We start from the raw sequence: 13,359 nt of genomic DNA, 5'->3' as shown, positions 1-13,359 counted from the left end.
GCATACCACCACCTTTTTCTTATACAGAATCGTCTCTACAGTCAAACATTGGTTAAAAAATCCGATCTTCTTCCTTTTGAGTGACAGGAAGTTCCTCCGTGTGCGGATAGCAGCAAAACTCCCTACATCCGGTGTTCCCACACATCTACCACTAATAACTACATATACGGGTGGGCCTATTCCTGTCCCAGGGAACAGGCCCATCCACACACCTGGGCCACCATTTTTATTGGGAGAAGGCTGGGAACATTGGATGGTAGGACCTTTCCCGTTCCTCGTAAGGTCTGGAGTTTGTGTCACGGTAAGGGAAAGAATTGTTTTTTTGGGGGTTTTTTTCCGCACACATTAACAATTGCACTGGATTCTGGGCAGTCGTGCTGGGATTCATGCACGACACATCACCATGGATTTCCCTGTGTCTCTAGTTTTCAGAAATGTCTGGGATTGATAGCTTCCCTTGGTATCGGCTGACCCTGCACCCAAATGCTGTATCTCTCTCCCTGGAGTACCCCATCACAGACAGTGTGGTGTCAACTGTGCGGATCCCTTCTCGTACCCAGGGAACACCCCATTGGTATCTGAAAACCCACAATCAGAAGCTCAGGAGGAAAACAGATATTTGGGTCCAAGCCTTAGGAGCAATGTGTCCCTGTGCAAGGGAGACTGGAGGGAATGACCATGCTTCGGAGAAGAAAAGCTAAAAAACTTAATGTTCATTATGATGCTGTGATCAGCCAATCAGAGTGCGGGAGGTCTGACCCCCAGCATTAGAAACCTTACGGTGTGAAATGTTAAAAGTTTACGCTTGTATATACAGCACAGGAGTGATACCTGTGACCAAAAGACATGTACACTGTGATTTCCAAATTTCCAAGATCCACTGCATCCAGTTTATTGCCTGTTGGCATGCTGAAGCCACACAATCCCCTGCAGGGGTCCCAATGTCCCTGGCTTGATACGTCCTCTTTTGGGAACAAGGCCCAGTCCTAAAAATGAGGTAAAGTTTTGTTGGGACAAGACTGGCAACCCTTGGTGGTAGGAATTTTGCAGGTTCCGGAACTTTCAGTCACAGAAAGAGAATGTGGTTTTAGGCAGTGTTTGAGGTTTGCAGGGCTTTGCGGAAAGAAAATGGCATCAGATAATCGGAAGCCACAGTATCCTAGACCCCTCCCCCCTGGTGTCTAGTGTTCCAGAATGGCTGGGTTTGTTTGGTTTCCCCAGGTGGTGGCCAAGCCCGGGTCCAAACACCATAGGTACCCCCATTGCTGATGTCTCCACATGGCGTTTTCAAGCATTTTGTGTCGTGGACATTAGGTTGAACTATACGAGTGGGGTAGCCTTTTTATCAGGAGAAGTGTGGAAATGCTAGGTGGTAGGAAGTTACTCGATCCTCGCAGGTCCCTGAACTTTTTTTCACAGAAATGTGGGGAAAATGCGTGATTTTAGCCACATTTTGAGGATTGCAAATTCTTCTGGGTTTAAAAAAAAAAAAAAAAGGGAATCCACACCACGCTAGACTTCCCCAGGTGTCTAATTTTCAGAAAACGCTGGGATTGGTATGTTTCCTCGAGTGGCGACTAAGCCCAGGCACAAAATCCACAGCTAGCCTCCTCGCCAGTGTACCCACACTGCGTTTTGAAACCAGAGAGGTTTTTTTTGTGTTTTTTTTTTTTTTAAAGTTTGGAAACACTTGGTAGTAGGACTTTTGGTCTAAGTTTACCTTTGTGAATCGGGTGCATAGTGTATATGAGTGACCGAAGAGGTACATATGCTTGAACGACCTAATGCTGATTTATTTATTTTGAATTGGTTTATTCTTTGGGAGGGGGGTGCTCGAACATATATATACCTGAGTTGAAGCGTATATGTTTTCTTACCCTCCCTCGTTTACTTGAGAATCTGAGCGTCTCCCCCAACCCCACCCCCTCCCAATAGCAAGGCTAGATCTGTTGGTTTATTTTGTATCTTATTGGCAACTCAGTAGGCTAAGAAAGTGCAGTGGATGGCTGTAGAACTTGGGGCCACATGTACAAAGCTTTTTTCTAGTTGCAAAAGGGCCGATTTGCAGAATTGGCCCGTTTGTGACTGGAAAAAATACTTTTTGGGATGTAAAAAAAAAAACAAATTACAATTCGGTAACTAAATACTGAATTGTAATTTGGGTTTTGCAATTTGGTATTAGTAATGGGCGTGTTGAGGGCGTCCCTTCGTAATACCGAATTGGAAAGGTATGTACGATTGTTTACTGAAATGCGGTCGCAAAACATTTGCAGTTTCCCTCGAATTTCAAATTGGTGGTAACCCATTCGCAAATGGGAAGGTGTCCCCAAGGGACCCCTTCGTCTATGAGAATTGTTGGGAAAATATGTTTAAGAGCAGGCATTGGTCCCATGGAGCACTGCCTACTCTTAAATTTTTTTAATTTAAACGTTTCATTTTTTCTTTTTAAACGCAGCACGTTTTCCTTTGCAAAAATAAATAAATATTGCTTCATTTAAAAGCAGTCACGGATATGGTGGTCTGCTCAGAGCAGCGGGCCACCCATCCCTGTGATTTTGTGATTCCCAGTGGGTCTCAAAGCAAGACCGATCTCATTAATATTCATGAGGTAGGTCTGTTTGCGACCCACTGCGAATCGGAAATTAAACTCAGGTGTTTCGTACATTTGAAATAGGAATTTCCTAATTGCGATTTGCAGGGAATTGCAGTTAAGGTAACAATATTTCAAACTTTAGTACATGTGGCCCTAGAAGAAGTATTTAGGTACCGCTTTGCTATATATGTTAATGCTTCTCATTCCCCGCCAGAGGAAGGAGTAAGTGATTGCATGTGAGATACCTACACTGCAGTAACAGGTGAGTAACATTTGATTTTCTGTCTTCGTCACATGCATGTCCTGTTTACCCCTCTGGCCTCTAACTGTTCTCCCCTGTATTTCCAGGTACTTGCTTCCGCTTGTACAGCGAGAAGTTTTCTGAAAGTTGTATGCCGGACGTCCCGCCTCCGCAAGTGATGGAAGCCAATCTCAGCCACCTGGTGCTGCTGCTGAAGAGGCTGGACATCGCGGACATGGGGCAGTGCGACTTCCTGGACCGACCGGGTATGTGTGGGGGGTTCGGGAGTGTCCCTTGGGTGGCACGGCGGAGGACCCCTCTGGCGTCGGGCTGGGGGACCCACTCCCCGGGAGGTGTCACCTCCATCCACCACTGAAGGTTTCAGGCCAGAGGTGGAACAAGATGGCCACAGGCTGTCTGCTCTTCTTAACTGCCCCTTCAGCAGTGGCAGCCGACAGCTTTAGGAGGGAGTGGTGCGGGCGGGAAGCACACACACACACTGTCTTTCACACGCACGCACGCACATCCATTAACAACACTCATAACATTCAAACATGCACGCACGCACGCACCAAACATTCATTTTAAAACATCACACACATACACACACTTACCTTCAGCTTGGAGGTCCCAGGAGGGTTGGGACTGCTGCCTCTCAGGTCAGGCATGAGGGAAGGCAGCAGTCCCAGCCTCGTCACAGAATGGGATGGGGTCAGTGAGACTGCTGACCCCACCCCACTCTGTGACGTAGTGTCACTGATTGAAACTCACCCTGGGCGCTTCATGGCTTAAACTTGAAGCTCCCAGGTCGAAGTCAATGGGTGACATTTTCGTCATCACCTGGGGAAGGGCCTCAAGGCACTTTTGCTGAGCCGAGGAGGTCACGCCCATAGGATCTGTAACCTCCTCAGCCCAGCAAAGTTCAGCTCAGGCAGCCAGAAGTCTGTGCAAATCGCGCATGTCTGCTCCTGGCTGCCTGACCTGAACATGGAGAGTGTATGTCAGGCTGACCTTTGTTCAGCCTGACACACACTTAATGAGGGGCAAAACGTGGGGGGGGGTGGCCCCTCCGCCCTAAAGGACGGGCCGTGCCTACCCTTCGGTCCAGCTATTGAGGTTGTGTTCCTCCCTTACTCTCGTCTGTCCCTCTGCACAACTATAAGTTTAACTTCTGCGTGCTCTGGACCCTACCGAGGGTTCAGATGGTTGGAGACTGAGAAGCAGTCGGCACGGTGAATGTGGTACCTAGCTAGGGAGGTGCTAGCTAGGGAGGGAGGTGCTAGAGGGAGGTGCGTGCTAGAGGGAGGTGCTAGGGAGGAAGGTGCTAGGTTGGGAGGGAGGTGCTACCTAGGCAGGGAGGTGCTACCTAGGCAGGGAGGTGCTACCTAGGCAGGGAGGTGCTAGCTAGGCAGGGAGGTGCTAGCTAGGTAGGGAGAGGTGCTGGCTAGGTAGGGAGGTGCTGGCTAGGTAGGGAGGTGCTGGCTAGGTGGGGAGGTGCTGGCTAGGTGGGGAGGTGTTAGCTAGGTAGGGAGGTGCTGGCTAGGTAGGGAGGTGCTAGCTAGGGAGGGAGGTGCTGGCTAGGTAGGGAGGTGCTGGCTAGGTAGGGAGGTGCTGGCTAGGTAGGGAGGTGCTGGCTAGGTAGGGAGGTGCTGGCTAGGTAGGGAGGTGCTAGCTAGGGAGGGAGGTGCTAGCTAGGGAGGGAGGTGCTAGCTAGGGAGGGAGGTGCTTGGTAGGTAGAGAGGCAGGTGCTTGCTAGGGAGGGAGGTGCTTGCTAGGGAGGGAGGTGCTATCTAGGGAGGGAGGTGCTATCTAGGGAGGGAGGTGCTATCTAGGAAGAAAGGTGCTTGCTAGGTAGGAAGGTGCTTGCTAGGTAGGGAGGTGCTTGCTAGGTAGGGAGGTGCTTGCTAGGTAGGGAGGTGCTTGCTAGGTAGGGAGGTGCTAGCTAGGGAGGGAGGTGCTAGCTAGGGAGGGAGGTGCTAGCTAGGGAGGGAGGTGCTTGGTAGATAGAGAGGCAGGTGCTTGCTAGGGAGGCAGGTGCTTGCTAGGGAGGGAGGTGCTTGCTAGGGAGGGAGGTGCTAGCTAGGAAGAGAGGTGCTTGCTTGGTAGGAAGGTGCTTGCTTGGTAGGAAGGTGCTTGCTTGGTAGGAAGGCGCTAGCTAGGGAGGGAGGTGCTAGCTAGGGAGGGAGGTGCTAGCTAGTTAGGTAGGGAGGTGCTAGCTAGGGAGGGAGGTGCTAGCTAGGTAGGGAGGTGCTAGCTAGAGAGGGAGGTGCTAGCTAGAGAGGGAGGTGCTAGCTAGGGAGGAGGTGCTAGCTAGTGAGGGAGGTGCTAGCTAGGGAGGGAGGTGCTAGCTAGGTAGGGAGGGAGGTTCTCGCTAGGTAGGAAGGAGCTAGCTAGGCAGGAAGGGTCTAGGTAGGAAGGTGTTCGCTAGGGAGGGAGGTGCTAGGTAGGGAGGGAGGTGCTAGGTAGGGAGGGAGGTGCTGGCTAGCCAGGTGCTAGCTAGGTAGGGAGGTGCTAGCTAGGTAGGGAGGTGCTAGGTAGGGAGGGAGGTGCTAGCTAGCTAGGTAGGGAGGTGCTAGCTAGGGAGGGAGGTGCTAGCTAGGGAGGGAGGTGCTAGGGAGGGAGGTGCTAGCTAGGGAGGGAGGTGCTAGCTAGGAAGGTGCTAGCTAGGTAGGGAGGGAGGTTCTCGCTAGGTAGGAAGGAGCTAGCTAGGCAGGAAGGGTCTAGGTAGGAAGGTGCTAGCTAGGGAGGGAGGTGCTGGGTAGGGAGGGAGGTGCTAGGTAGGGAGGGAGGTGCTAGGTAGGGAGGGAGGTGCTGGCTAGGGAGGGAGGTGCTGGCTAGGCAGGTGCTAGCTAGGCAGGAAGTCACTAGCTAGGCAGGAAGGCGCTAGGTAGGGAGGTGCTAGCTAGGTAGGGAGGTGCTAGGGAGGGAGGTGCTAGATAGCTAGGTAGGGAGGTGCTAGCTAGGTAGGGAGGTGCTAGCTAGGAAGGTGCTAGCTAGGGAGGGAGGTGCTAGCTAGGAAGGTGCTAGCTAGGTAGGGAGGGAGGTTCTCGCTAGGTAGGAAGGAGCTAGCTAGGCAGGAAGGGTCTAGGTAGGAAGGTGCTAGCTAGGGAGGGAGGTGCTAGGGAGGGAGGTGCTGGCTAGGGAGAGAGGTGCTGGCTAGGCAGGTGCTAGCTAGGCAGGAAGTCACTAGCTAGGCAGGAAGGCGCTAGCTAGGTAGGGAGGTGCTAGCTAGGTAGGGAGGTGCTAGGTAGGGAGGTGCTAGCTAGGGAGGGAGGTGCTAGCTAGGGAGGGAGGTGCTTGGTAGATAGAGAGGCAGGTGCTTGCTAGGGAGGCAGGTGCTTGCTAGGGAGGCAGGTGCTAGCTTGGTAGGAAGGTGCTTGCTTGGTAGGAAGGTGCTAGCGAGGGAGGTGCTAGCTAGGGAGGGAGGTGCTAGCTAGGGAGGGAGGTGCTAGCTAGGTAGGGAGGTGCTAGGGATGGAGGTGCTAGCTAGAGAGGGAGGTGCTAGCTAGGAAGGTGCTAGCTAGGTAGGGAGGGAGGTTCTCGCTAGGTAGGAAGGATCTAGCTAGGCAGGAAGGGTCTAGGTAGGAAGGTGCTAGCTAGAGAGGGAGGTGCTAGCTAGGGAGGGAGGTGCTAGGTAGGGAGGTGCTGGCTAGGTAGGGAGGTGCTGGCTAGGTAGGGAGGTGCTGGCTAGGTAGGGAGGTGCTGGCTAGGTAGGGAGATGCTAGCTAGGTAGGGAGGTGCTAGCTAGGGAGGGAGGTGCTTGGTAGATAGAGAGGCAGGTGCTTGCTAGGGAGGGAGGTGCTAGCTAGGAAGAGAGGTGCTAGCTAGGAAGAGAGGTGCTAGCTAGGAAGAGAGGTGCTAGCTAGGAAGAGAGGTGCTAGGTAGGAAGGTGCTTGCTAGGTAGGGAGGTGCTTGCTAGGTAGGGAGGTGCTTGCTAGGTAGGGAGGTGCTGGCTAGGTAGGGAGGTGCTAGCTAGGGAGGAAAGTGCTTGGTAGATAGGGAGGGAGGTGCTTGCTAGGGAGGGAGGTGCTTGCTAGGAAGGGAGGTGCTTGCTAGGGAGGGAGGTGCTAGCTAGGAAGAGAGGTGCTAGCTAGGAAGAGAGGTGCTAGCTAGGAAGAGAGGTGCTAGCTAGGAAGAGAGGTGCTTGCTTGGTAGGAAGGTGCTTGCTTGGTAGGAAGGTGCTTGCTTGGTAGGAAGGTGCTAGCTAGGGAGGGAGGTGCTAGCTAGCTAGGGAGGGAGGTGCTAGCTAGCTAGGTAGGGAGGTGCTAGCTAGGTAGGGAGGTGCTAGCTAGGGAGGGAGGTGCTAGGGAGGGAGGTGCTAGCTAGGGAGGGAGGTGCTAGCTAGGAAGGTGCTAGCTAGGTAGGGAGGGAGGTTCTCGCTAGGTAGGAAGGAGCTAGCTAGGCAGGAAGGGTCTAGGTAGGAAGGTGCTAGCTAGGGAGGGAGGTGCTAGCTAGGGAGGGAGGTGCTAGCTAGGGAGGGAGGTGCTAGCTAGGAAGAGAGGTGCTTGCTTGGTAGGAAGGTGCTTGCTTGGTAGGAAGGTGCTTGCTTGGTAGGAAGGTGCTAGCTAGGGAGGCAGGTGCTGGCTAGGGAGGGAGGTGCTAGCTAGGGAGGGAGGTGCTAGCTAGGGAGGGAGGTGCTAGCTAGCTAGGTAGGGAGGTGCTAGCTAGGGAGGGAGGTGCTAGCTAGGAAGGTGCTAGCTAGGTAGGGAGGGAGTTTCTCGCTAGGTAGGAAGGAGCTAGCTAGGCAGGAAGGGTCTAGGTAGGAAGGTGCTAGCTAGGGAGGGAGGCGCTAGCTAGGGAGGGAGGTGCTGGCTAGGGAGGGAGGTGCTGGCTAGGTAGGTGCTAGCTAGGCAGGAAGTCGCAAGCTAGGCAGGGAGGCGCAAGCTAGGCAGGAAGGCGCTAGCTAGGCAGCTAGGTAGGGAGGTGCTAGCTAGGTAGCTAGGTGGGGAGTTGCTAGGTAGGGAGGTGCTAGGTAGGGAGGGAGGTGCTAGCTAGGTAGGGAGGGAGGTGCTAGCTAGCTAGGTAGGGAGGGAGGTGCTAGCTAGGTAGGGAGGTGCTAGGTAGAGAGGTGCTAGCTAAGTAGGGAGGTGCTGGCTAGGGAGGGAGGTGCTATCTAGGACGAGGGGTGCTGGCTAGGGAGGGAGGTGCTGGCTAGGGGGGGAGGTGCTGGCTAGGGAGGGAGGTGCTAGGTAGAGAGGTGTTAGCTAGCTAGGGAGGCAGGTGCTAGCTAGGTAAAGAGGTACTAGCTAGCTAGGGAGGGAGGTGCTAGCTAGGGAGGGAGGTACTAGCTAGGGAGGGAGGTGCAAGCTAGCTAGGCAGGCGTTAGCTAGGCTGGAAGGTACTAGGTAGCTAGGCTGGAAGGTGCTAGCTAGGCAGGAAGGTGCTAGCTAGGCAGGAAGTGCTAGTTGGAAGAGAGGTACTAGTTAGCTAGGCAGGTGCTAGCTAGGATGAGAGGTACTAGCTAGCTAGGGAAGGAGGTACTAGCTAGGCAGGAATGCTAGGTAGAGAGGTGCTAGCTAGCTAGGGAGGCAGGTGCTAGCTAGGGAGGGAGGTTCAAGCTAGGCAGGAATGTGCTAGCTAGCTAGGCAGGTGCTAGCTAGGCTGGAAGGTACTAGGTAGCTAGGCAGGGAAGTGCTAGCTAGGAAGCTGGGCCATCAGTAAGTTTCCACAGGTTGAGCCGCATTGGCAGGTGAGCAGACATTTGTTTCACTTGAAGGGGGGGATGTGGCTGAAAGTTTAGTTTGCTCTCGCAGGTGAACTCTAGGCCCCTCGGATGTTGCAAGCAGTTTGAGCACACAATGTGTCGGGGGCAGTGCTGGGACTCCATCTGGATGGGTGGGATCCCTTCTCTGTAGGAGCATCAGAAAGCTTCGGATATTGGCCAGCCTGGGTGCTAATTGTGATGGCAACTGTCTGTAGCGCCTCATTCCCCGTTGTGAGGCGACAAGGCGCTCTATCAAGGCGAACACGCCACACTGTGAGAAGAGGGCTTTGTAAAGTAGTGATGCTGCCACGGTCTTCTTGTCCACCATGAATCTCCTGTGATCCCAAGTGCGTAACATGACTGGTCCTGTGCCTCCTCCTGGGGAACAAAGATCTGGGGGGAGGCCGCCCTTGTAGTGGTCCCTAGCTGAAGGCAGTGGAGATTGTGTTACTCAGTGGCTCAGATGAGTCTGGCAGGATTCCTGTGGCAAAGAGCAGCCCATTCTGCTTCCTATTGAACCTTTCCAGGCCCCATGCTTCTCTGCTTTTCCAAGACTTACAATCAGTGAACCCGTGTCCTCTATTTACTGTCCCACCCATGTCTCACAGCCTGTCTCTGTCCAAAACAAAGACTCTGTCTCTGTTACCCCCGTCTCCCTGTTACCTGCTCTTCCCCTCTCTTTCCTGCTCCCAGTTTGGTTTCCTCCTACAGTCCCTTGATCCCAGCATGCTTCTTTCCCTCTGCTTACCCCTTTTCTCTCTGTGATCTCATCATCTGTAGTTTTCTGCCATTCTCTGCTGCTTAGATTTGCGAGTGAGAAGTTTTTGTCCTTGTGTCCCTCTCCCACTCTTTCCAACTTTGATTTATCATTATTTTCTCTGTCTTCCATAGTCCTTCTACATTCCCTCCAGACCCTGTTGCTTGAGTCTTGCTGTCCAATGTTTATCTGCTCCTTCTCATTGATTTGTGTCTTCGTTCCCCAGTGTCCTCACATGCTCAGCTGCTTCTCCTCTCCGAGTTCTTCTCTTCAGTTTCCTGCTTCTTCTGATTCCCCCGTAGACTGTGGTCTTGTTGGTTTGCCACCTCACTCTTCTGCCTTGGTCAACCTGACTTTGAGCTGCTTGCTTCTCTTCAGCTTCTCCTCTCCATTGACATGTTCTCCTCATTAGTTCTCTCTGCAGCTGCCTCTGGCGTATCTCTACCTTCTTCCATTCTAGGTTGCTTTGATCATGAGAAGTTTGAAGCCCTTCCTCGCCCCCACTTCTCTACCTCTAATTACTTCATCGTATTAGTCTTTCTGTACTCTGACAAGTCTGTCTCCCTCTGATCTCCGGGGCTTCCATCATGCCAGGTTTGAACTTCTTGCTTTCGCTCCACTTCTCTACCTCTGTCCATCTACCTGGTCCGTCTGGTTCTTTCCTCGGTCCCCTCTGCTCTCCGTGCCGTGGGTCATGCAGAGTAAAGTGCGTGCTGTCTCTCCTCTCCTGTAGAGCCGGAGTCCCTGATGCAGGCCCTGGAGGACTTGGACTACCTGGCAGCTTTGGACGACGACGGGAACCTGTCGGAGGTCGGTATCATCATGTCCGAGTTCCCCCTGGATCCTCAGCTGGCCAAGGCCCTCATCGCGTCCTGCGAGTTCGACTGCGTGAACGAGATGCTGACCATTGCTGCCATGCTTACAGGTATGGCACACTTTGGGCTCTTGGCATCACCGTCGCCCTCTGCACGTTTCTTCCCATCACTAATAAGATGTGCCTCGTGGACAGATGACGTCTAATAGAGTGAGAAAAGGAATTATGTTTGAACTGGAAACTTTTCCGTAGTAAGACTCTAAAAAGATCTTTGCCGGGCAATGATGTGGCCACACTTCATCTGGTATTAGAATATTCCGTCCTCCATCTTCTGTGGTCCAGACCTTGATATCAGGTGGTTGTGCTAGTGCTGTTGATGTCGCTTTATAACATTTAATGAATGTCCCACAATTTCAGCAAGAGATCAAATTAAAAATCGCAGGTGCTTGAGGGCCACAAAGAGTGCATCGAACACTGGAGGCTTACAAGGCATCACTTGTCTAATCCTGCAGAATGTGTGACGTCATATGATGATTTGGAAAGGACCTTCACCCCCATCAGTTATCCATGAATCTGCTGTGCTGGGAGGGCAGACAGTGGACGTCTCGCCGCTTCTCATGTGGTCTACATGAAAGGCTTGATAATCGGTGTCTAAGAATCCTCCTCCCTTTGCAGGCACTGTTCTTGTGTTCTGGGCTCTCCCTCAACAGATATGTCTGACCACAATACATAGGGCGAGTACTGTGGACCAGAATGTACCGCTTGACCTGCACCATCAGCGCGTGGAGAAGGGTGGGATCCTTCATCTCAGTTTATTAAGGAACAGCTGCAGTTCTACCACTTAAGATGTCTCTGCATCACAATGCAAGAGATTCAGAGATGCCTTCTAGGGGTATGATGATGCCTTCCAAACCCTCTCCTCCCTGCTTCTATCTTTCCACTGTAAGGTGCGTGGTTCGAGCACTGATTAGAAGAGTTTCTAAACCAGGAAGGGCATCCTCTCAGATGTTCTGTAGAGGGCCGGCACTGAGTGGCCACCTTTAGAAAGGCCATGACCTGCACAATGTTGGTCTTTTCACATCCAGGCTCCTCCATACAGTGGGATTCCACAGTGATCTCGTCACAGAAGGTATTAATCCAGAGGATACATGTGGCCACCAAGAAGGCATTTATTTCTCAGGATGTTTACTTTCAGCCTCTTGAGCCGGGTGTGAACAGATCTGGTAGGACCATAGTTCGCCATTCCTCTGTAGGAGACGGTCTTTGCTCTATTGGTGTTAATGACGTGCAGCTCCTGGGCTCCTGTCACTGGTGCCCCATTACAACCTGTTGCTAGTGGGGCGCCTACGACATGCTTGTAGGTCCCTGAAATAACACTTGCACTTCTGCAGCTTCTGAAGTTGTCGGACTCCTTCCGAGTACATCCTACTTATGAGCCAAATAGAAGCCTTGAAAGAAAAATGTGAAATTTGTCCATAAAGAGAATATTGCCAAGTCTAAAGGTTGTCCCTCACTTCAAGACGCCGTTACTTCTTATAGTGAAGGCCAGCGTTGGCCATGAAGACCTCTTTCATGGAACCTTCTGCAAGGTTAGGTGTTTGATTTTCATTCGGAAGGGCCTCGACAGCCGATGTACCCATGCATATAGCGACTAGAACAACCCAGGCGTCGTGGCCAGTAGTTGCTGAGGCTCTTTTAGGGCTGGATGAGTTATGCTGTAGGTCACCTATAGGGGTGAATGTGGATGTGTTCTGCTCTAAGGGCCTGATGTATATCTCGGCGGAGGGGAATACCCCACCTCACACGTGACGGATATCCCGTCCGCTGTATTACGATCCTGTGATATCCTCTGAGAATCATTATACGGTGAGCAGGATATCCGTCACCTTTGTTACAGAGTATTCCATCCGCCAACATCTAAGTCAGGCTGTAAGTCACATATACGGTTGCATATGGACGTATTCCACTATAAGCTACATATACGGGATATGGATATTTTCTGTTATAAGTCACTTATAAATTGACTATGGGTGCTTTGTATGGATGATAGACTCTGGCCAGGTCATTGGTGATGACGTCACTGGAGAATGTTTAGGACATTTCCATTCAGTGTTTGTGATTTATCCGGTGGTTTGAGATGCAGGCCTGAGGTTTGCAGACATGTCCAGGAATTTAACCTTATCTGGGGAAGTCCATGACACCCCTTGAAACACTTTATATTTGTTTAGAACTGTCTTCTTACTAATATACAAATGCTTCTCTTAAGATTTTCTTTTCTCAATCTTCAGCTTCTCCATGTTTCGTGACCCCACCCCCGCGGTTAGAAGAGACCGCCTTAACACACCGCAGAGTGCTCCTGCATCCGGATGGAGATCACTTTACGCTAATCAATGTGTTCCATGCCTTCAAACAACGTAAGTTTGCTTTCATTGACAGTTCATTCCAGCTTTTTTTTTCTTTTTAATCCTAATTAATCATGGGTTTAAGATGAGCTGATTTCAACTCCAGAGGTATATTCATTTGGTATTTAACTATACATCTGTGGAACACATATTTGCACGCGTGTATCACTACACGTTACTAAAATAAGAAAGATTTGGCATAAAAGCTTTTTTTCCCTTTATTGTAATTCTTCCTTTATTGAAACTGTGAAACTTTGTGGAAGTTCCTGTACATATAGTGCGGTGGTAAATTGGGTGCTAGTTAGGTAGCGTGTTATTAGGAGAGCAGCATTTTGTGTGTGCAGGATCAATAACTATCCACTCTTACCTATACCTTGGAATTAACCTTTATGAAAGACCGCGCGCTTATCTAACGAAGCCGCGAATGGCACTTCAAGCCTTGTTTTGGACAGAAGCGACCATCTTTAAAGTCCAGTGAGACCTAGCATGTTAGAAGAAAGTGCTACTGTTACCCAGCAGCACTTAGAAGTGTGTAAGTAGGTATATGTAATATATTATGTATTGTAGTGCGCATTGAGGTCCTTGACGGACAGCTAAACCTGGGAAGCCAGATCTAGAGATAGCCTTTTACTGAACAGGCTGCAGGAACAGAGTTGAGCTTTACCCTCAAAGAACAGTGGTATGAAAAGGAGTCTGAATAAGAAATTTGCATTATAACTGGTGAAGGTATGGCCCTAAGTTACTCCCAGTGGCTGAGAGTAATTTTAGCATTATATCTATCAGTTTTGTTTGCTTTAAATGCATACAAAGCACAAAATTGCACAGAAGTTACTTCTGACAAAGGCCCA

At 51.2% G+C, this 13,359-nt stretch overlaps 1 protein-coding gene across 1 annotated transcript in view; it reads left to right on the top strand.

Moving 5' to 3' along the window:
- The window catches only part of LOC138255248 (ATP-dependent RNA helicase DQX1-like), a 253,590-nt gene that overhangs the window by 202,797 nt on the left and 37,434 nt on the right, over positions 1–13,359 (top strand). Inside the window, exons 7-9 of the mRNA XM_069205833.1 lie at positions 2,942–3,100; positions 10,029–10,220; positions 12,398–12,523. Coding sequence (XP_069061934.1) covers positions 2,942–3,100; positions 10,029–10,220; positions 12,398–12,523 — 477 coding nt within the window. The remainder of the gene's footprint in view (positions 1–2,941; positions 3,101–10,028; positions 10,221–12,397; positions 12,524–13,359) is intronic.

This window comes from Pleurodeles waltl, chromosome 1_1, assembly GCF_031143425.1.
Source record: "Pleurodeles waltl isolate 20211129_DDA chromosome 1_1, aPleWal1.hap1.20221129, whole genome shotgun sequence".
Taxonomy (NCBI): domain Eukaryota; kingdom Metazoa; phylum Chordata; class Amphibia; order Caudata; family Salamandridae; genus Pleurodeles; species Pleurodeles waltl.
Note: the sequence above shows the minus strand (reverse complement) of the source record. Positions and strands in the feature narration are given on the sequence as shown.